The sequence below is a fragment of the Calonectris borealis genome, chromosome 11, assembly GCF_964195595.1.
Source record: "Calonectris borealis chromosome 11, bCalBor7.hap1.2, whole genome shotgun sequence".
Classification (NCBI taxonomy): domain Eukaryota; kingdom Metazoa; phylum Chordata; class Aves; order Procellariiformes; family Procellariidae; genus Calonectris; species Calonectris borealis.
In genome coordinates this window covers 1,653,203-1,673,198 of record NC_134322.1, presented here as the reverse complement: position 1 = coordinate 1,673,198, position 19,996 = coordinate 1,653,203, and the positions used below count along the sequence as shown (strand labels likewise).

The window sequence follows — 19,996 nt, the reverse complement described above, 5'->3', positions numbered from 1 at the left end:
AGACTGCTTAATGGCGCAAGAAATATAAAATAAAGGAAATTAAAAGAATAACATACAACAGCTGTGATCAGCTACATTTTAAATATCATGCGGCAACAGAAGAACCGGGCTGCAGCTACAGGGTGTGATTGTGAGAAATGAAAACCGGTGCGAAGCAGGAGAGGGCTGGGCAGAGACCTCCCTGTGTGTGAGCAGAAGGTTGTGCCTTGTTTCCAGCTGTATTGTCCAAACTTGCTCTATCACTGCCTGTTCTCCCCAGGAACACCGAGTCCTTCTGCTGAGACCCCCGTTTTATGTCCCACGGGAGCCATTTGAGAAGGGTGAAGAGAAGGGGGTTGCGTTCAGAGTCGTAAAAAGGCTCGTTGAATGCAGCGGCTCTGTGTTGATTTTCTCTTGGTTTCCCAAGATGATGAGAGCCTGCGGTAATTTTGGACTCTGTTGGCAAGCTGCTGACAGATCTGACAGAAGCATGGGGGATTCGAAGATGCGGAGGTCTGGAGAAGATGGGGAGGAGGACAGGGAGGCGAGAAGGCAGGGACCGAAGGGGACGGGGCTGAGGAGCAGCCAGGAGAGAAGAGGGAAGGAGAGAGAGGGTCGAGTGCCTGCGGGGAGCAAAGTTTCCCATCTCCCTGCTCTGGTTTTGTTCGCAAAGGGAAACCCCAGAGCATCTTGCTGCTGCCACCCTCCTTCCGTCCCAGCGCGACAGAGGAGCAGCATCTCCCTGTCCTGGGAGCTGAAAGGGTCTGGGAAGGGGTCAGTCTGTAAAACCCAGCTCTCAAAAGTTAGGGAAATCCTAGGATTAAGGTGTGGGCGTAACAAGAAGTTGAGCCTCGCCGAGCGCGCGCTGTGGAACAGTCGAGCTGCGCGACGCTGCTCACGCTCGGGTGATGAAAGGGAGCCGGGCAGCCCGGGGACGCGCACCCCATGAACCTGGTTAACCTGACGGACGAGCTACAGAGGCTTGAGAGCAGGAGACGAAAGAGCAGGAGACGGCGCAGGACTGCCAGGGAGCGAAGCAGGAAACCTTCCTTCCTCCTCGGGGCCGAGCCCTCAGCTCTGTCTCCAGGAGGGGAGTGGGCGCACGAAGCCGGGCCATGGGCTGACCCCCCCAAGGATGCTCCCGCGGCGGCTGGCAGGTCGTGGTGGCCATCGCAGCCCTGTGGTCCTCATGCAGCACAGGCAGCTGCGGATTTTTTTTTTGGGCGGGGTGGGGTGGTATTTCTCCCTTTTGGCCATCAGCTGCACAGCCCCGGGGGATGTCTGCTCCTGCAAGGGCAAAGCAAGCCCGGGGAGTGCCAGACGCTTCGCAGCTCCTCTCTCTGCAAATGCATTAGCTCTTATCTTGTGTGTTGGTAATTCAGGTCCATAAAGGCAACCGAGAGTCTCTCACGGGGCGTGCAGGCACGGGGTGGCTCCAACAGCTGCATCTTTTGGCTTGGGAGGAAAGGTCAAGAAGGAAGGGGTTACCCCTTGTTAGTACTGGTATCGCCTCCAGCACCTCGCAGTGGTGGTCGGTAGCGTGGCAGGTACAAATAGGACTCGGCAGCTCGTTTCTTCGGTACGTGGATGTGATGCAGCGCCCATATGTTCCTCAGACGTGCATCATCACCGCAGCCGTCGTGGCTGCCGGAGTCCCGGCTCACCCCAGGGCGGTGGCGCGGCTGCTGCGGGACCCGGTGCGGGGCCAGCGGCGAGGGATGCCCCGTCCTGCCCCAGCCACCGGGCAGAGAGCAGCCGCCCCTTTGCTCTGCAGCGGGAGGCTGCAGGGAGGCTGTGGGTGGTGGAAGTGTGGCAGGAACCATAAAAAAGCAGATTTTGAAGGCTGCGGGGGTTTACTGGGGGCTGCTGCCCGTCCTGCGCTGTGCCCTCCCGCAGGTCCCCGCACCATGAGCGCGGCCGAGGATGCCGAGTGGCTGCGGTGGGTGACGGAGCAGTTCGGGAGCATTGCGGGGGAGGACAAAGAAATCGACTTGGGAGAGTTCAAGGCCGCTCTCCAGGTGAAGGAGGTGAGCGCTCCCCTGGGGCCGGGGCCCCTTCCTCCGGGCGGCACCGGCAGCCCGACACCACGCTGAGGTCTCTTACTGTACCTAGAGAAAATCTAAGCTTAAAAATAGATTGTGTGATGTCACATGAGAGAGGGGGAGAGAAACCTAGCGGTACTCTGCAGCAAGCAGAAGTGGAAAACATGGATTAATCATCTGCAATGCAAAATCGACTGGATATCAACAGCTTGTCTTTGAACATGCTTGGCTATTCCCAGCAAATATTCCCTCCCGGCTGCCTACCGCCGCATCCCGTCCCGTGTCCCAGGCTCCCTCCCTGCCCCGGGCAGCCCTCTCCGGCTGCGGTGCCAATACACCCCTGCACAAAATCAGCCTTCATTCTCCCTCCCGTTTTCGGGCCACCCCCAGGACTTTCAGCTTTTGCTGGGCAATTCCCATTGCTGGCAGTGAGAACTTTGTTTTGTAGCATCAGGATTCGGCCGGTGGAGAGCATCCCACCGCCCTCTGAGAGCGTTTGTCCCCCTCCCCGCAGTCCTTCTTCGCCGAGAGGTTCTTCGCGCTGTTCGACTCGGACGGGAGCGGGACCATTAGTTTGGAGGAGCTGCTGAAAGCCCTGAGCCTGCTCGTACACGGGAACGAGACGGACAAGCTGAGATTCCTCTTCCAAGTTTACGACGTGGATGGTAAGATGATGAAAAATAGATTAATTTGTATTTTTTTGAACCAAGTTGGGATTTGCAAGGCAGCACGGCTCTCCTCTGCGCATCCAAGTGCGGACATCGCCGCGCGGCTTCAGCGCTGGTGTCGCGTCCCCTCTGAGGTTAAGCACAGCTGGGCAATGGTGTAGGTTGGTCTTCGCTGCTGGATCTTTGTTAAAGGTAAGCGTCTATCTGGCATAAGGCCGCTGCCTTCAGCCCGTGATGAAAGCATCAAAAATCTGTCTGAAAGCCAGCAATAAAACCGGCCACACGTCAGGATTTCCCACGATTCGCTCTCATCCTCGGCCGTGGAGAGGAGCAGTCTCCACTCACTCAAACACCAACTCTCAATCCCATTGATATTTGTGAATCCCAGCACGCTCTCTTCTTTGTCCATCAGCTGGGAAAGCTGGAAATAACAAAAGCAAAGCTCTTCTTGAGCTGCTTTTCCTGCTCTGACCTGCTTGGGCATAAAAATGCTGGCCGAAGAACTGAGTGCCGAGCCTCTCACCTATCTGGTTTGCTCTCATGCCTGCTGCCAGATGAGCGTGGCTGCGTGGCTTTGCTAGCGCTGAGCTCTGCCAGCCAAGCGACAACGCGGCTGCTGCAGGTAAACTGCTTTTTTTTAAAGCCACGGGTTTGCTGATTTTACGAGCAATGGCACGGTCCTGCTCTGGCTGGGCACGGTTTCCTCCCAAAGAGCCTGCGTGCAAGGAAGGGAGGCGATTTCTGCATTAAAGGGAGGCGATTTCTGCATTAAAGGTGCAAGACGAAGGTAAAACCATGGGGTTGTCGGGGTGCTATGGTGTATTGGGGTCCCTGCTCTGACCCGCCGCGGCACCCACTCGCCCCGCACAGGCAGCGGCTCCATCGACATGGAGGAGCTGCGCATGGTGCTGCGGTGGTGCCTACGGGAGAGCGCGATAGCCCTGCCCGAGGAGCGGCTGGGAGACCTCACCCTGGCTCTCTTCGAGGCTGCCGACAAGGACCGCAGCGGCTCCATCACCTTCGAGGAGCTCAGGGAGGAGCTGGAGGGTTTCCCAGAGGTCATGGAGAACCTGACCATCAGGTAGCTGCGTCGGCGGGTCCCTCCGGCAGCCCCGCGGGGTGCAGGGTCCCTTGCGAGCACCTTTTTCCTCCCGCATGGAGGAAGCAGCATGGGATTTATGCTCTCAGTAAGGCTCTTCTGGGGTGGCCGGACCACGAGGTGCGTGGCCAGCACTGGGAGCAAATCAGGCGCCGTATGGTGCTAAGCTGGGTGCAGGGCTTGGATGCAGGGATGGGTTCAGGGATGGTGTTGGGATGGGTGCAGGGATGATGCCACACTGGATGCAGGGATGGGATGCAGGGATGGGTGCAGGGATGATGCCACACTGGATGCAGGGATGGGATGCAGGGATGGGTGCAGGGATGATGTTGGGATGGGTGCAGGGCTCAGATGCAGGGATGGGATGCAGGGATGGGTGCAGGGATGATGTTGGGAAGGGTGCAGGGCTCGGATTCAGGGATGGGTGCAGGGATGATGTTGGGATGGGTGCAGGGCTCGGATGCAGGGACGGGTGCAGGGATGATGCCACACTGGATGCAGGGCTGGGATGCAGGGATGATGCCACACTGGATGCAGGGCTGGGATGCAGGGATGATGCCACACTGGATGCAGAGCTGGGATGCAGGGATGATGCCACACTGGATGCAGGGCTGGGGTGCAGGGATGATGCCACACTGGATGCAGGGCTCGGATGCAGGGGTAGGTGCCAGCCTGGGTGCAGGGCTGCCCCAGCTTCCCCCTTTCTCCCGGCAAGGAGCGATCACTGCCTTTCCTCCCAGTGCAGCGAGCTGGCTGAAGCCCCCGCCGCCCGCAGAGAGGAGCCGCCGGCCGCGCTGCCTGACCCGGGCGTACTGGCACAACCACCGCAGCAAGCTCACCTTCCTGGGGGGCTACGCCAGCCTCAACCTCCTGCTCTTCGCCCTGGCCGCCCTGCGGCACGCCGGCCTCGGCGGGTGGGTGGTGGTGGCCCGGGGCTGCGGGCAGTGCCTGAACTTCAACTGCGCCTTCCTCGCCGTGAGTGGCGGGTCCCAGGAGGGATGCTGAGCTCGTGGGGGGGTGACCGTTACCTGGGCTGTTTACAGTCACGTTTACACTGGGACCTTATCCCTGAGCCAGGGGCTCTTTGGAGGGCAGTAATTGGAGCCTGTGGACTTTTGCCATTGTGGGACCAGGCTGTCTCCTCTAAATAATTGTATATAAATAACGGGTTAGGGAGGCTGTGAGCGCTTTGGGACAAAGGCACTCATGGCACCTTGCAAATGGGTCCTTGATTTCTGCCTCTGGGTGCTCTCCAGGCTGACGCCCTGTATTAGCAGGGAGCTGGCTCTGGAGCCCCAGGGGACCAGCCCCTGGCTAAGCCCCCCAGCATCTCCGATTGCCCCCAGCATCTCCAACTGCCCCTCTCCCTCTCCCGGAGGTGCTGATGCTGCGGAGGTGCCTGACCTGGCTGCGAGCTACCCCCATCGCCAAGGTTTTGCCGCTGGACCAGCACGTTGTTTTCCACCAGCTCGTGGGGTACGTGGTGCTGGCGCTGGCAGCCGCTCACACGGGCGCCCATGTCGCCAACTTCAGTAAGTAGCAGCTCCCGGGCAGGGGAGGCCCTTCGGCTGCAATGGGTTTATCTCGGGCAACACCCGCTCTAATGCGCCCCACCAACCCCACGGTGGGTCCCCCCCTTCCAGTCCCTCTGCTAAAGTGGAAAATGCCCCTTGGTGCAGGGGGCATCACCCACACTGCACTGATGAAAAGCTGCAGGGACCTGGACCGAGCCCCACGGGGGGATGCTCATGTCCCACGGGGGGATGCAGATGTCCCAGAGAGGGGATGCTCGTGTCCCACGGGGGATGCAGATGTCCCAGAGAGGGGATGCTCGTGTCCCACGGAGGGATGCTCGTGTCCCACGGGGGGATGCTCGTGTCCCAGAGAGGGGATGCATGTTTCCCAGGGGGGATGAACATGCTCCAGGGAGGGGATGCAGATGTCCCGGGGAGGGGGATGCAAGGCCTGGAGAGGGGGCGCACATGCCCGGGGGGGGCTGAGAGGCCGCAGGCAGGGGGCAGGCAGGGTGCAGGCAGCCGGCGGGTGCGTGCGGTGCCGCACAGCCCGTGTGCTGTCTGTTATCCCCCTCTAGCGGCTTCCCAGCCGGGCAGCGAAGGGCTCCCACTCTCCCCCACGCAGCTCCCGAGTGGGGTCCGCACCCACAGCCCTGCACCCCACGGCCCCCCTCACCCCCCGGCAGGGTGCCAGGGCTGCACCCCTCGCTCGGGGACACGAGCAGCACATCGGGGAGCGCGTCTGCTTGCACTACCCACCCCGGTGCAGAACACCCCCCTCGCAGAGATGCTGAGCCCGGGAACGGGCTCTGGAAAGCAGAAATGTTGCATTTTTCAAAATGTCCGAGCAAAGCATTTGGGTGCTTCTTAGTTAAAAAAAAAAAAATATTGGCAACAGGTCGGTGGGCGCAGCAGAAATCTGGGAGCGCAGAGGGTGGGTGCTGTGGGTGCCCCGCGCCCCGTCCCCACCGTGCGTGTGCCCAGGCAGGCTGGCGCGGCAGGACGGGCGCCATGCCCTCGCCGAGTACCTCTTCTCGGCCCGGCCCGGCGTGGGGGGCCTGGGCGGCACGGCCTCGCAGACGGGGCTGGCGCTCGTGGGGCTGCTGGCCGCCATGCTCGCCTTCTCCAGCCCCTGCGTCCGACGGAGCGGCCACTTCGAGGTGGGTCCCGCCGCGGCCCCGTGTGACCTGGAAAAGCCCAGCGGTGCCCAAAGCTGCTCCGTCTCGGGGAGCAGGGGACCGGGGTGAGGGTCGGGCAGGTGGGTGCCCACCCGGGTGCTGCCCCATGGCGGGGGGGGGAGAGAGCTCTTGAGCCAGTGTGGTGCCCCCCGATACCTCCCTTGGACACCCCTGCCCTCCTCAGATTTGCAGTTTTGGGGTTTCCGTGCTTTTCTTCATCATTTGGGCTGCCTTTGCCCGCTGGGATGCCCCAGCACAGCCTCGCCACGCAGCACCGTTTGGCTCCACCACTTTTGGTTCATGCTCAGCTCCCCCCTCGCCCCCCACTCCCTGCCCACAGGTCTTCTACTGGACCCACCTCTCCTACATCGCCGTCTGGACCCTCCTCATCCTCCACGGCCCCCACTTCTGGAAGTGGTTTGTGGTTCCCGGCTGCCTCTTCGTGCTGGAGAAGGGGGTTGGCTTGGCTTGGCGGCGTGCCGGGGGGCTGCGCATCGTGGAGGTCAACCTGCTCCCCTCCAAGGTCCGCACCCGCGGGGGTCTCCGTGCTCCTTCCCCCCTCCCTCCCGATGCTCTCCTCTCCCGAGAGCCAGAATAAAGATGCTAAGGTGCACAGAAATAGCTTTAATATTTGCAAAGCGATTTGCAGTTTGGGGAAAAGCACTTTGCAAGTGACCACGCCGGTTATTCCACGCAGGAGAAAAGGAGGGACAGCGGGAAGGGGGTGACGCCCCCGATGTGTTTGCACAGCGAGCTGGAAGGGGGATGCCCCCCCGGCCACGCGCGGGAGGGACGGGGCGCAGTGAATAGCTTGTATGGAAAAGATGCGGGTTTGGGTTGCTTCGGGCTGCGTTGGTGAATGTTTGCAGCAAAAGGTGAAAGCAATTTTTTTGTTTTCAAGCAATTGTTTTTTTAATTTAGAATTTCTCCTATTTTTCAAGTAAAAAGCCCTAAACTCATAGAACAACAAAAGGCAAAATGAAAATTGCTTTGACTCTTAGTTTCTTCAAAAAAAAATTGTTGTCCGAGGCCAGACCTAACTGAGATTTTTGTCTGATAGCAAAGCTGGGCAGCGAATAGGAGAACAAACCCCTTTCTCAGGCTGAAGCTGTAAGTCCATCTCATGCTGGCTGCTCTTTAAAATGGGAGGCACAAACCCGGGTGCTCGCGGGCTGCAGGGAGACCACCCCGGCAGAGACCGACCGGCGTGACCTGCCCGCGGGATGCTCCCAGCTTCTCTGGTCCTCCTTCGCCCTCCAGGTGACTCACCTTGTGATCGAGAGGCCGCAGTTTTTCCACTACAAACCTGGAGACTACATCTACCTGAACATCCCAGCCATCGCCACCTACGAGTGGCACCCCTTCACCATCAGCAGTGCTCCCGAGCAGCAAGGTGATCGCCGATCCTTCGCTCGTTTTGCATCACCGGGATGTTTTGCATCACCGGGATGTTTTGCATCACCGGGAAGTTGTTTTGCATCACCGGGATGATGTTTTGCATCACACAAGCCGTGCCAGGGCGGCTGGATCCCCTCTGAGGGCCGTGCCAGGAGGTGTCCGTGCCCAGGGAGCAGGGCAGCCTGTGTTCGTGCATGCCTCCACCCACCTGCCTCCATCTCTGCCTGTACATAAGTGCTGTATAAAACACGTGCTTGGGTTATTTCAAGCAAGGCGTGTGGAGCAAATGGCACCTGAATGCCCTGCCCAGCTCCATGGGTGCCCAAGATTTGGGATTTGGGCTTCACTGGTTTGTTAGAGCAAGCCCAGTCCCCTGCTGCCAGCCCGGGGCTGACGTGAAGGACGTTGGTGGGGATTGCTGCCGAGTCCCCGGGGCCGGAGCTGTGCGGTACACGGCCCGCGGTGCTGGGGCTGCAGGGCCGTTCCTCACTAGGATGCCCACCCGCTGCCCCGCTTCATCCCGCAGAGACCCTCTGGCTGCACATCAGGTCGCTGGGCCAGTGGACCAACAAGCTGTACGAATACTTCCAGCAGCCCGAAGCGCCCAGCCTGGAGCCGAAACCGCTCAGCAGGAGCCTGGGGCAGAAGGGATGCCGGGGCTGGGCGCAGGTTGGTGCCGATGGGGCTCAGCTTTCAGCAAACGCAGAGGTTAGACCTTAAAATGCTGCTGGTTGGCAGCCGTTTGCAAGGAGGGGGTGAGGACTCCCCATTGCACCCCCCGAGCGGGAAGGGTGATGGCTTCGCCAAGCGGAGGACCCCCCAAGGGTTTCTCAAGCCCACGTCCTCCTCTGGCCCGTGCGGAGGGCTCTGCCGCCGGTCTGTCCCCGGCCAGCTCCGAAAAAGCGAAGTGAGGACAGGGCTGGATGCTCTCTGCTGAGCGGCTCCCGCCGGGGTCACCCCAGTTTTCGGCCGCCCGTGCAGCACCAGGCTGGGTGCTGGGGGTATCTCTCGTGGTGCAAGGTGCTTGTGCAGCCAGGAGGATTTCGTGTCCCACCCTGCGCCGGGGCCGTGTGGCCCTGATGGATGGGCCGTCAGATGCCTTGAGCATCGCAGCCAGCGGTGCCTTGGTCTTTGGCTTCCAGGAAGGCCTCTGCAGCAGGGCCAGCTCGGAGGGGGGGTCCGTGGCCACTGGCGGGGACGGAGCCGTTCAGCTGACGTTGTACAAAGCCACCGGCGCTGCTGCCCCAGGAGAGGAGGACCCGCCGGCGGGGGGGGTGAGCACCGTCTCCCACCCTCACCAGCACCACCGAGACCCCCGCGCTGCCCAGGGGGCAGAGCCCGAGCCCCTGGTGCCTGCGGGGCAGGGGGGTCTCTGCTCCCACCAAGACACAGCGGCCAGAGGACCAGCCTGGAGAAACGAGGGGAAGCATTGCTTCCATCCCAAGTGGGCCAAAGCTCGTTAAAAAGCTCTTTTTAAAAGAAACTTCTCGGATGTAAATCGTGGCAATGCCAGGACGCTGACAGCCACCGTGAGCGGCTTTTATCCCCTAGCATGAAAAGCTCTCAGGATATTGATTCTGTCTGGGCTGGAGAGCAGTCCTTGCAGATAACGAATTTACACGCATCATTTTTAATGAGTTTCTCTCCCTGTCCCTCTTTTGCTCTTATCTGGCCCCTGGTGAGCGGAGGTTCCTCACGCCGGGGCCATCGTGGACCTTGGAAACCTCTTATTCACCCCCCAACTTGTGTGGGGATTTGGATAATTGCCTTTTTAATCAATACTCAAACCGATTACGATCTGGATAGCACCAGCAGGTGCCAGGTTCCTGGCGCTGGACGTTGGTGGGACGTCCTGCCAGAAGCTCGGGCGCTGCAAGGGGCTTGGCTCGGGGAAGGGGGGTGTGCAGCCCAGACAAACCCAGCCGGGAAAAAACCCACCCACAACCCAAACCCGGGAACAAGCGGGTTTAGCGTTAGCTGTCACGGAGGGGCTGGGGGGGGAGGAGGGGATGGTCACTGCTCTCTTCACCTCGCAGGTCTCCGCCGGGCTGGGTGAGACCCCTCGGCTCTGCAGCACCAAGGTGAGGGATGCCTCGGTCCTTCCCCCGCTCCGGTGAGCAGGGCTGTGCTCCGCATCCCCGGGGGGACCCACGCGTGTGCCCGGCCACCCCACACGTGTGTCCCTGTGTCACCTGGGGCTGATGCAAACCCTGCGCTGCCGAGGGCTTCGTGCTCCTGCCTGGCCCCATTCTCTGCCTCTGCTCCCACAAAACTCCCATAAAAGACCCCAAATTCTGCCCGGGCTCCACAAGCCTGCAACGCACCTTGCACACTAACCCTGCTCCTACCCGCAGCATAAGAGTTGTTTTAGCACCCACGGGCTGCCGGATCTCTCCCCATTTCTCGTCTCTCCTAGTGCTACATCGACGGCCCCTACGGGACCCCGACACGGAGGATCTTCACCTCGGAGCACGCCGTGCTCATCGGCGCAGGCATCGGCATCACGCCCTTCGCCTCCATTTTGCAGAGCATCATGTACAGGTTGGTGCCGTAGCCGCAGCTCAGGCTGCGGTCGCGTCAGCAGACCCCCGAGACGAGCTCTGACGTGGTTTTGGGAGGCACAAGACATGATGTATGCCATGGTAGACCCGTCCCCCAACACTTCTCCCTGCGGGATGAGCACCTTCGGGCACCGCTCCCCATGGCTCCTCCTCAGTTCTAACCTTGGCACCCATAACGCACGGCCGCGAGACCCAGAGCGGGGTGTCAGGCTTCCCCTGGGGATTTCTGCTGCAGAAAGGCGCTGGCAGGAGGTTGGCCACGGGCATGCACCAGAGCTGGTGAGGAACGGGTGCCCAGGGTCTCCCTGCAAGGCTCTGCTGGGGTCTGAGGGGTGCGGGCGGCGGGGCAGGCAGGGGCAGGCAGGAGCAGGCAGGGCTGCATCTGTCCGGGCAGGTACCGCCGGCGAAAGCAGAGCTGCCCCAGCTGCCACTACTCGTGGTGCGAGGACCTGCGGGACGAGGAGATGACGCTCAGGAAGGTAGGAGCAGGCGGAGGGGGACGCGGGACCAAGGTTTGCCCCAGGGATGGGGGCAGGAGGGCTGCAGGCTCCCGGGGGTGGGGAGCCCACGAGCATCCCTTCCCGGTCGGGCAGGTCTGGGGAGGTGGGTGGCTGGTGGCTCCCGCCAAGGGAGGTTTAGATTGAACATTAGGAAAAATTTCTTTACTGACAGAGTGGTCAGGCCTTGGAACAGGCTGCCCAGGGAAGTGGTGGAGTCACCATCCCTGGAGGTATTTAAAAGACGTGTAGATGAGGCCCTTAGGGACATGGTGTAGTGGGCATGGTGGTGTTGGGTTGACGGTTGGACACGATGATCTTAGAGGTCTTTTCCAACCTGTATGATTCTATGATTCTATGATTCTATGATTTGGTCCCCGTGCTGCCTGCCAGCTGCGAAGCGGAGGCTGCTGTGTCCTTCCAGGTTGACTTCATCTGGATAAACCGGGACCAGAAGCACTTTGAGTGGTTCGTCAGCCTGCTAACGAAGCTGGAAATGGAGCAGGCTGAGCAGGAGCCGGGAGGTGAGCGGGAGGCAGGGGCTGGCCAGCGCAGCCTGCCCACCCTGGGGTGCCCAGCCCCGTGCTTGGCATCGCCCCCGGGAGAGCCCAACCCGACCGAGGGAGCACGGTGTGGGGCTGGACGCCCCCGTCTGCAGCCGGGCTCCCCTTGAACGCCCAGGGCGGTTTTTGGAGATGCACATGTACATGACGTCGGCCCTCAGCAAGAATGACATGAAGGCCATCGGGCTGCAGATGGCCCTGGACCTGCTGGCCGCCAAGGAGCAGAGGGACTTGATCACGGGGCTGCGGACCAGGACCCAGCCCGGCCGCCCCGACTGGAGCAAGGTGAGGGCTGGCCCTGCCCCGCTGCCAAAATCAAGCTCATGGGAAGGGAGCCACATCCCCTGAACCTGCTCTTTGGGGGGACACCACGGGAAAGCCCCGTGTTGGAGCAGGAGATACCCAGACCCAGGGAAGCCTCTCCCTCCCGCGGGAAAGCGAGTGCCACGGGGGCTCGGGGAGGCTGAGTTGTGCCGGGCAGCAGCTGCCAAAGCAGGCAGGGATCCGGGCATTCCCGGGGCGGTAGCGGGCTGTGCCACCACCTCCCTTCTGCTTTCACCTGTGCCCTAGGTGTTTGGGAAGGTGGCGGAGGAGAAGAGAGGGAAAGTCCAGGTCTTCTTCTGTGGCTCGCTGGCACTTGCCAAAGTCATCAGGGTGCACTGCGAGCACTTCGGCTTCCGCTTCTTCAAAGAAAACTTCTAACCGCTGGCCCTTGCCTCCCTGCCTGCCCCTGCCAGCCCTGATGCGGGGTGATGGGCTCCAGCAGCCGGATCTGGTTGCACCGCCTATGTTGGCTCCTGGTTGCTGCTCGGTCAGAGCTGGGGAGGGTGGGATGCACGGCAAGCAAGGGACAGGGAGAGGAAGGGGCTGAGCTGGGCCACGGGGCTTTGGGGTGAAGGGAGCGGGGTTGTGGAGCCATTCGGGGTGTCCTGGAGCATCCGTGCAGGGGTTTTGAGGGGGAGAGGACCAGTGTCCCAGAGCAATTTGGGATGGGGCGGACAGGGTCCTGGATCACCTTGCAGGGCTTTGGGACGGAGGGGACGGAGTCCTGCGTCACCTTGCAGGGCTTTGGGACGGAGGGGACGGGGTCCTGGAGCCCGGTGGGATGGAGGGGGTGGGTGTCCCGCAGCACCTTGCATGGCTCCGGGGTGGCGGGTGGCGGGTCCCGCAGGGCCCGGGGGTGCCGGGCGGCCGGGCCCCGCCGGCGGAGCGGTGCCCACAGGAGGGCACTGCAGACTCGGCAACCAGGGCCGCGCCGGGCGGCCGGGGCCGGGGCTGCGCTGGCCTGGACCCCCGCCCCGGCCCCTGCCACAGCCCGCTCCCGCCCCGAGCCCGGCCCCGCGCCCCGGGGCAGCCCCAGCAGCTCCGGCTGCTCCTGTCCCGAGGGCACCGAGCATTTTTCTACAAAAACAAATAATTTGGCAGCCCTCCCCGTCCCGTCCCGTCCCGTCCCAGCCCCGGTTTGCAGCGCAGAAGGCGTTTTGCCTCTTTTTGCACCAGGAAAAGAGATAATTTCGGCGGTCCCACCGCATCGGGATGGCTGGTGGGACAGGGCCACGTCCAAAACGCTGGACCCCGGGTGCGGGGATGCCCCTGCGCGTGGCTGGCAGCGGTGGCGGCAGTGGTGGCCGATGGGGACCCATCGCTGTTCAAAATAAACGCTCGTGTGAAGTTGCCTTCCGTGGCTGATTTATATGGCCTTTTACGGCCCGCCTGTGCAACACGCTGCTGCTTTTGTGTAAAAAAATAGAAAGGAAAGATTAATGCAGGTGAGACACTCCTCTGATGGCGAAGTCGCCCATGGGGAAAGCAAGGCCCAAGCTAGAGGCGGAGGAGCAGCCCGCTGCCGGCACGGTGTGCTCCCGGCCATCCCGCAGAGCCGGTGCATCCCGAGCACGGCAGGGCACAACGCGGGTGCCGACAGACCTGTGCCCTGGGAAGTCTCTGAGCACCCAGCCGTGCCGTGGGACAGGATCACACCCCTCGGTGTGGTGGGAGCCCACAGCAGAGGGAAGCGTGCAGCACCCTGCACCTTGCGGTCCCTGGGCCACCGTGCCGTGCAGAATGGGTGCTAACTGGTGTGGCTGCTGGAGGGGCACGAGACCCCGGCCCGGCCTGCATGCACGGCTGGGGAGGCTGTCAGCGCGCCCTGGGCTGCAGAGCCGGCGCAGTGCCCTGCCCCTCGGCACTCGCCCCATCCACAGCTTTGCTTCCCTCCCTCCTCCTTGCTGGGGCCGTTTTGGCTGGGATTTGAAGCCCACCGCCTTCTAGAGCCCACCGCAGCATCCACCCCCATCCTGGGTCATTGCATCCAATGCTCCTTGGTTTTTGCCTATGCATTTGCTGGTGAGTACTTGATCCCCCCAGAGAAGCCTTGCCCTAGCCGTGGCAGCCGCAGGAAGGTGTCAATCCAGTGGGACGGTGCCCCGGGCGGCAGCGGGGGCTGAGCCCCCTCGTCCCCAGTGCCAGCACAGCGCCAGGAGCTGCCCCACCGCTGCCTTTTGCAGGCATGGCCTGAGCGAGGCAGAAATCCCCCAACACTGGGACACGCACCTTCCCGCTCTTGTTTTTCTTGCAGCCCCAGCGAGACCCTGCCGTAGCCCCTCCTGCACGAGGTGACGGGGCAGGTGGGCTGCAGGGGGGTGGCAGGGTTCGCTGGGGTGACGCCCGGGACCCCCTGTGCCGTGCTGTCCGTCTGCTCCACCGGCCTCATCCCGGACCCGCGGGGATGCCAGCACAGGGACCACCGGCCTTATCAGTAAGTCTAAAGCAGTAGCTGATGCAGGAGGCAGTGAGGAGCTGGGCTGTGCCATCGGCTCCAGCGATACGGTGAAATCTGGAGCCAGAGAGGAGAAATCATTTGACGTGGGGCCGTGACATAAACTCTGTGGCTGATTCTGGTTCAGACAGCATGATGGATGGGTTGGGTGATGATCCCCTCGGGGCTACCTCCAGGGCTGACGCCTGATGGATGGACAGACAGCCGGGAGCTCTCAGCGCCCCGGGAACACGCAGCACGAGGTGAAGATCCCAAAGCCAAGTGTCAATTTTTCTTAACCCTGGCTAATGCGGGCTCCTTGCCTCCTCGATTAGCGGCAGGATGGAAATGTAAGGCAGCCCACTGAACTGAGCTCCTCCGGCGGTGTCAGCGTGGGAGAGGGGTTCCCCTTTCCTCTTCATCCCACCGCATCCCTCCGACGACATATTCTCCAGCTCCAGCTCGCTCTGCAAAAAGTCGTCTCAGCCCCATCGCAGCTCCATGTCCCTTCCAAGCTTCGGCCAAGGCAACCAAACCGGCTCAGGGTCTTTGCAAGAGACCCCCGCTGTGAAACGGAGCCTGGATGCGACCCCGAACCCACGGGCTGATCCCCTGGGGCAGGGACCAGGGCGCCCGTTTACCCGCATCGCCCACGCGCCCTCATTAAGGGGGCTCTTTCAATCGGGGGATGATGTACGAACCCGCTCGCCACGTCCACGGGAAAATCAGGGCAGCTGCAGCCTCCTGGGGCTTGCAGGGAAAGAAACACCCGCCCTGCACACGGAGTTACGGGGTTTTAGGGGTATGTCTCAGCTACGCTCCCGGATTGACTCCGTTCATGTGCATACATCTATGCTTTCACGTTGCTAAAGATGCCAGAAAAAAAAATTGTGGCTGTATACGGCAGCGTCACGTGGCCGAGGAAAACAACTCATCTCAATCATAAAGAAGAGTTAATTACATCTCCCTGTTCTCCCTATGTTTCGAAGCAATTATAAACAGAATGAATCATTATGCATCTGCTGATAATCATTTTCATTCCGCATCCCCGCTGAATTGCAGGGTGCCGAAGCGCTCTGATGCTTGCAGCATCTCCAAAGAAAATAAAGCACATTTAGCTCTTTTTGAGCGTCGTGGCACCAGGCACCCAAAGCAGAGGGATTTGGGGGAGAAATCATGCAAAACACCCAAGAAACAGGGATGCCACCCTGGTGGGAAGCACGCAGCTGTGTTTTCAAAGGGTGGGATGGTCTTGCAAGCTGGGTGGGCTTTGATTTTTATTTTCCCTTTGGAGGAAAGCGTCGGTGTTTGGGGACCCCGAGACGTATAGCGTGTCCGCTCTGCTGCTGGCAGGCTGCCCGCCAGCACGCACGCCGCCGGCCTTTTGCAGTCGTGCATATGGTTCATCCGCAGGAATTTGGTTGCTCCTCCTGTTTCGGGGCTTGCAACATGCATGCACGCCGCAACCCCCAGCACGTTGCAGGAGGTAGTTTTGCTGTCCCGGAGCATGCAAGCATCTTGCAGGCTTTCAGCTGCCTGCTCCTGCCTGCTCCTGCCCGCAGTGGTACCCGCCTGCCCGCGCTCGCTCCCACCCCGGGGTTGTTCTCTCTCGCCGGTGGGCAGGAGGGCAGGCTGGTGCTCAGCAGATGGTGGGGAAACGCTCTCCAAGGGGGGATGGAGGCAGCATCAAGGTCACTGCTGACATGATGAATACTGAGCTGCTCACATCCCAGCCACGGTGATGAAAAATTAATGAATTCCTTCCCCTTCCATCCGCAGAAGCTCCGCCAGCTGCCATTTTTCCCCACATCTCCCGTTTATCGGATGTTTCCTTTGGATCCGAGGAATAAATGATTAAAAGACGTGAAAGTTGGGGAGGGGGGATTGCTGCTGCTCGTGGGCTTTCGGCCCTGGAGCGGGCACGGAGCTGGAGCAGTGGGGTACAGGCAGCTTCGGCTCCTTGGCCAAACCAAGCCACCGCTGCCATGGGAAACGCTGCCCAGAGAGGGGCTGCTGCCTCCAAGCCCGGGGTCCGCTTTGTTTTTGGGTTGTTTTTCATGTTAAAGCAACAGGAGGCTCCGAATCAGGAGCTGGGGAGGCAGGGGGTGAGGCTGGATAATGATATACCTCTGATTAATGCCTTCCCTTGGCTGGCTTCATTATTGTGATTACACTCTGGCTGTAGCATAGCAACAGCTAATTGTTGGTTGGATGCAAAGTGCATAATTCCCTGTATTAAAATTTTATTAAGATATAATTGCATTCGTCTTGCAGCAGCGGATGCTTCAAAGATGCCGAGAAGAAGCAGCAGCGCTCGTTGGGGCTCTGCTGCGTTTACCCCGCTCCGGTTGATGGGGTTTCGAGTGACGGTTGAGCCTCGGGACACCAGGTCTGGGTGTCGGGAGGTCAGCGGTCCGCAGTGCCGGACCGGGGCTTGGCGCGGGGTTTCAGGTTGGGGAGGGCTGGCTGAGGGCGCTGGGCTGCAGCACCTCTTGCGCAGAATATTGCTTGCAGAATATTGCCTGACAAACCCTCAATATATAAATTTTCATCCATTGACACCTGAAAATGAGGATTTGAGGGGTGACGAACTGCTGCCACGGATCAATGCTGCTGGAGGGCTGCGAGGGGCAGCTGCCGCCAGCACAGGAAGGTTTTTGCAACCTGCTGTTGAGAAGAAACTAAAACAGGAGCCTACAGCTGCCGAAAGCCCTTTGCACCACCCCGCGTCCCTGCTCCTCCGAAACCCAGACGGAGAGGGAAACCTTAAAGAAACTGTATTTATTAACAGCATGATCACACTTGGCATATTCTATTACTAAGTGGTCCTGGTACATAGATATTATTCACTTAAGTAATCAATCACTGCCAACAAATTACAGGATACAGGGAATGAAATTAGCAAAATGAACTATGGATGTAAAATTCATTTGAAATTCAATTTAGGAGCAACATTAGCTTTCAATTAGTCTGCCCAACTGTTTGAGCATCATTTTGTCTATCAGATTTTTAAATAAATGTAATTAACCTTTGCTGTTAAATTGTTGTTGATTTCATTGATATAATTATTATGCGACTCCTAATATTTTGCTTGGATGATATCTCATTAGCTGGTGGCTTCTAATTAGGGAAACGAGGGACCGGTGATGATTTCTGGGTCGTCTTGTTCCCTCTGCCTGGTGGGGCAGGGAGGGAGGTGCTCCAGAGCCAGGATTTTGGGTGTTAAATTTTGTACAGGGAGGGGACATGACCTTCCCCTAGTGTCCCCAGCACAACTGGTCCCAAACTGGTGGAGCTGGGGCCTGAGGAGCAGGGGGTGCCAGGGACAGGGGAAGGGCCACGGGGCGTAGGACCACGAACATGAGGAGGATGAGGGGGGTCCTGCAAATTAAGGCGGCAGCACCCAGATGTTAGACACCTCCTTGGGCGCAGCTGGAGGGGCTGATCCCGGCTTTGTCCCGGGTTATTTGCAGCAGGGCAGGCGGGGGTTGGAGGGGTTGGAAGGGCACCGGTGCTTTTTCGTGCTCCCTCCGTTGCCGTTTCCATCCTGTCGCCAGCAGGACGCGGGGCGGTGAGCCCAGGCAGCGTTTGTCCCTAGTAAGAAGAGGATATTTGGGGCTTTTCTTTCTGCCCACTGCTAATGCCCAGCGCGGCTGCTTCAATGCACCGTGTGTGGCCACAGTCGTAAGTTCGGAATTAAATTAAGTTCTTATTTTCGGGCAGTAAAAACTGTTTTGAAAGTGGGGATTCCCTGCGGAGAGGAGGGTCGGGGACTGTCCCGCGGCAGGGGGGAGTGAGAGGCTCTGAGAGGGGAGGTGGATGAGATGGAAGAGTTAATTAAAGAGCAGTAACTCATTACCGCCTCGTTTGAAGAGCTGGCAGCAGCTGACCGGGGCTGGGATGCTCCCCGGGTCACGGGCAGCCCCCAGTTCACAGCCAACAGCCCCAACAGTTGTTTTCCCCACAAAAGAGAAATATCTCAGACAGTTACGTAATTCCCACAAGTTATTTTTAACAGATACAGCTTTCCCCCTTCAGCTACGTGGAGTTTTGCGAGGTTATAAATCAAGCTAATATCTGATATATAGGACTAATTTTGCCCCTATTGAAGCCGATGGAAATGTTTCCATTGACGTCAGCGGGAGCAGGATTGATCTCCGAGCATGGACTATTTGTTCCTGAGGTTTTAAGAATTCATTTCCTCCTTCCATTGCCAGAGACAGAGAGCAGCAGTGGAGGTAGAGGAGTCATCTAATAACCACATATTAATACATGAATCATCAGCTTAGAGGCCCGTGCAGGAGGCTGAAAGGAGAGTAACGGAGCTTGATACCGGGCTGGCGGAAAGAAAGGATTTCGCAGACAGGGCACAGCAGCTAATGTGGAACGAGATAATAATGGCAATGTACGTTTTTTTATGCTAGCATGCGAACCGCATCTTTTAAGCTCTATTTAAATGCATTACGGTAGACGGGGCCTGTGCTGCAATCCTTTGTCCCGTGCTGGAACAAGAGCACCCGCGGTATTTCTTTACAACACACTTTGAGGACGCTGTTTGCTTTTGGGTAGACTCCTAGCAGCACGTCAACCAGCCAGGACAGCCGACGTGCCGTCACGCCGGCACCGGACGGGCAGAAAGGGGCCTTGAAGTTTCACCCGGACACCTTATTTTTACTATAGCATTTTAATGAAGGAAACTGTCAATTTTTTTTTCATTTAGCGGTACCTGCTGTACAGCTCTTCAAGAACTCACATGAAAGCAGAAAGATGTATGCTGCTCGACCTTACATACATCTGCCAAAGTATGTAAAAGCATCGGTGGGATTTTGAGCTCATTTGCAATGGAAATTCCCCGGCGCGGCTGGCGCCGGTCGCACGCTCCCTCTGCGCACAAAGAGGAACAGCGGAAGGCAATAACCGTTCATTATCTTAAAAACTCTTTGCGTTTTACCCTATGATTTTGTTTTCATTGTGTGTGACAAGTAAGACTAACGAATAACTTAGACAAAGGAGTGGGGTGTGTATGTGTGTTTATTACCATGGAAACAATCCTTGGGCCAAGCTAAAAGAATAATTCTTTTAAGACTATTCCTGCTTTGCAAAGCCACCAGAATCCCGCCGTTTGAGAGTTCCCTGCAGCACACGACCTTCACCAGCTCAAGCAACATAACCAAAGGTCAGCATCCAGTTCTGCACTTTTTATACCCGGGTCTTTTACACCACTACAGACCCCCCTGTGCTAAAATCCAGGTTTAGGGAGCTCCAGCTGGAAATGGTGGACTGACCTTCCACCGATTTTAAATCAACCGGATAAGAAGACACTCGGCGAGTGTCTTAATTACAGCATTATCTTCATCACTCATTAGCAGACCCGGGAAGGTATTCACTAGAGCGAGGACTCAGCGTTGCTGCGCCACCTTCACCGCTTCGCCCTGCGGTTGCAAAGCGCGGTCCTTTGGTCTTGCCTTCCCCAGCGCGAATACGAGAGCCCCAGCACACGTGCGAGGGCTGGGAAACAAGCAGCAGTGGAGGGGGGGTGCGCCCGCCACTTGGTGCGTTACTGGGGTGCACTTAAGTAAGCGAGAATGTGGGGCAGGTGGGCTTGGATGATGTGGGGCGAATCCTCGTGCCCGGCCCCTCCGCCACCATCGACCCGCGCACACACCGGGCTGGCAGGGTCGATCCAGCCCAGGCATGCGAAGGGCGCCCGAGAGCGCCGTGCTGCTCCCAGAGCAGCTT

The 19,996-nt window shown here is 59.3% G+C and overlaps 1 protein-coding gene across 1 annotated transcript; it reads left to right on the top strand.

Annotated features, from left to right (window-relative positions):
• Nucleotides 1-1,841: 1,841 nt before the first annotated feature.
• NOX5 (NADPH oxidase 5) lies at nucleotides 1,842-12,533 on the top strand. Its single transcript, XM_075159554.1, has 14 exons — nucleotides 1,842-2,006; nucleotides 2,536-2,686; nucleotides 3,560-3,770; nucleotides 4,529-4,763; nucleotides 5,167-5,320; nucleotides 6,287-6,462; nucleotides 6,821-7,003; nucleotides 7,741-7,873; nucleotides 8,405-8,586; nucleotides 10,295-10,419; nucleotides 10,834-10,918; nucleotides 11,361-11,460; nucleotides 11,618-11,784; nucleotides 12,070-12,533. Exons 1-14 carry the CDS (start codon nucleotides 1,887-1,889, stop codon nucleotides 12,199-12,201), a joined length of 2,154 nt encoding a protein of 717 aa, XP_075015655.1. The 5' UTR covers nucleotides 1,842-1,886; the 3' UTR covers nucleotides 12,202-12,533.
• The last annotated feature ends 7,463 nt before the right edge of the window (nucleotides 12,534-19,996 follow it).

What these genes read in the sequence shown, in the direction of transcription:
- NOX5 (XM_075159554.1), top strand. Translation starts at nt 1,887, where the DNA reads ATGAGCGCGGCCGAGGATGCCGAGTGGCTGCGGTGGGTGACGGAGCAG. An exon ending in CCGCTCTCCAGGTGAAGGAG is followed by an intron (nt 2,007 to 2,535) that starts GTGAGCGCTCCC and finishes CCCTCCCCGCAG; the next exon opens with TCCTTCTTCGCCGAGAGGTT. An exon ending in CGCCCATGTCGCCAACTTCA is followed by an intron (nt 5,321 to 6,286) that starts GTAAGTAGCAGC and finishes GCGTGTGCCCAG; the next exon opens with GCAGGCTGGCGCGGCAGGAC.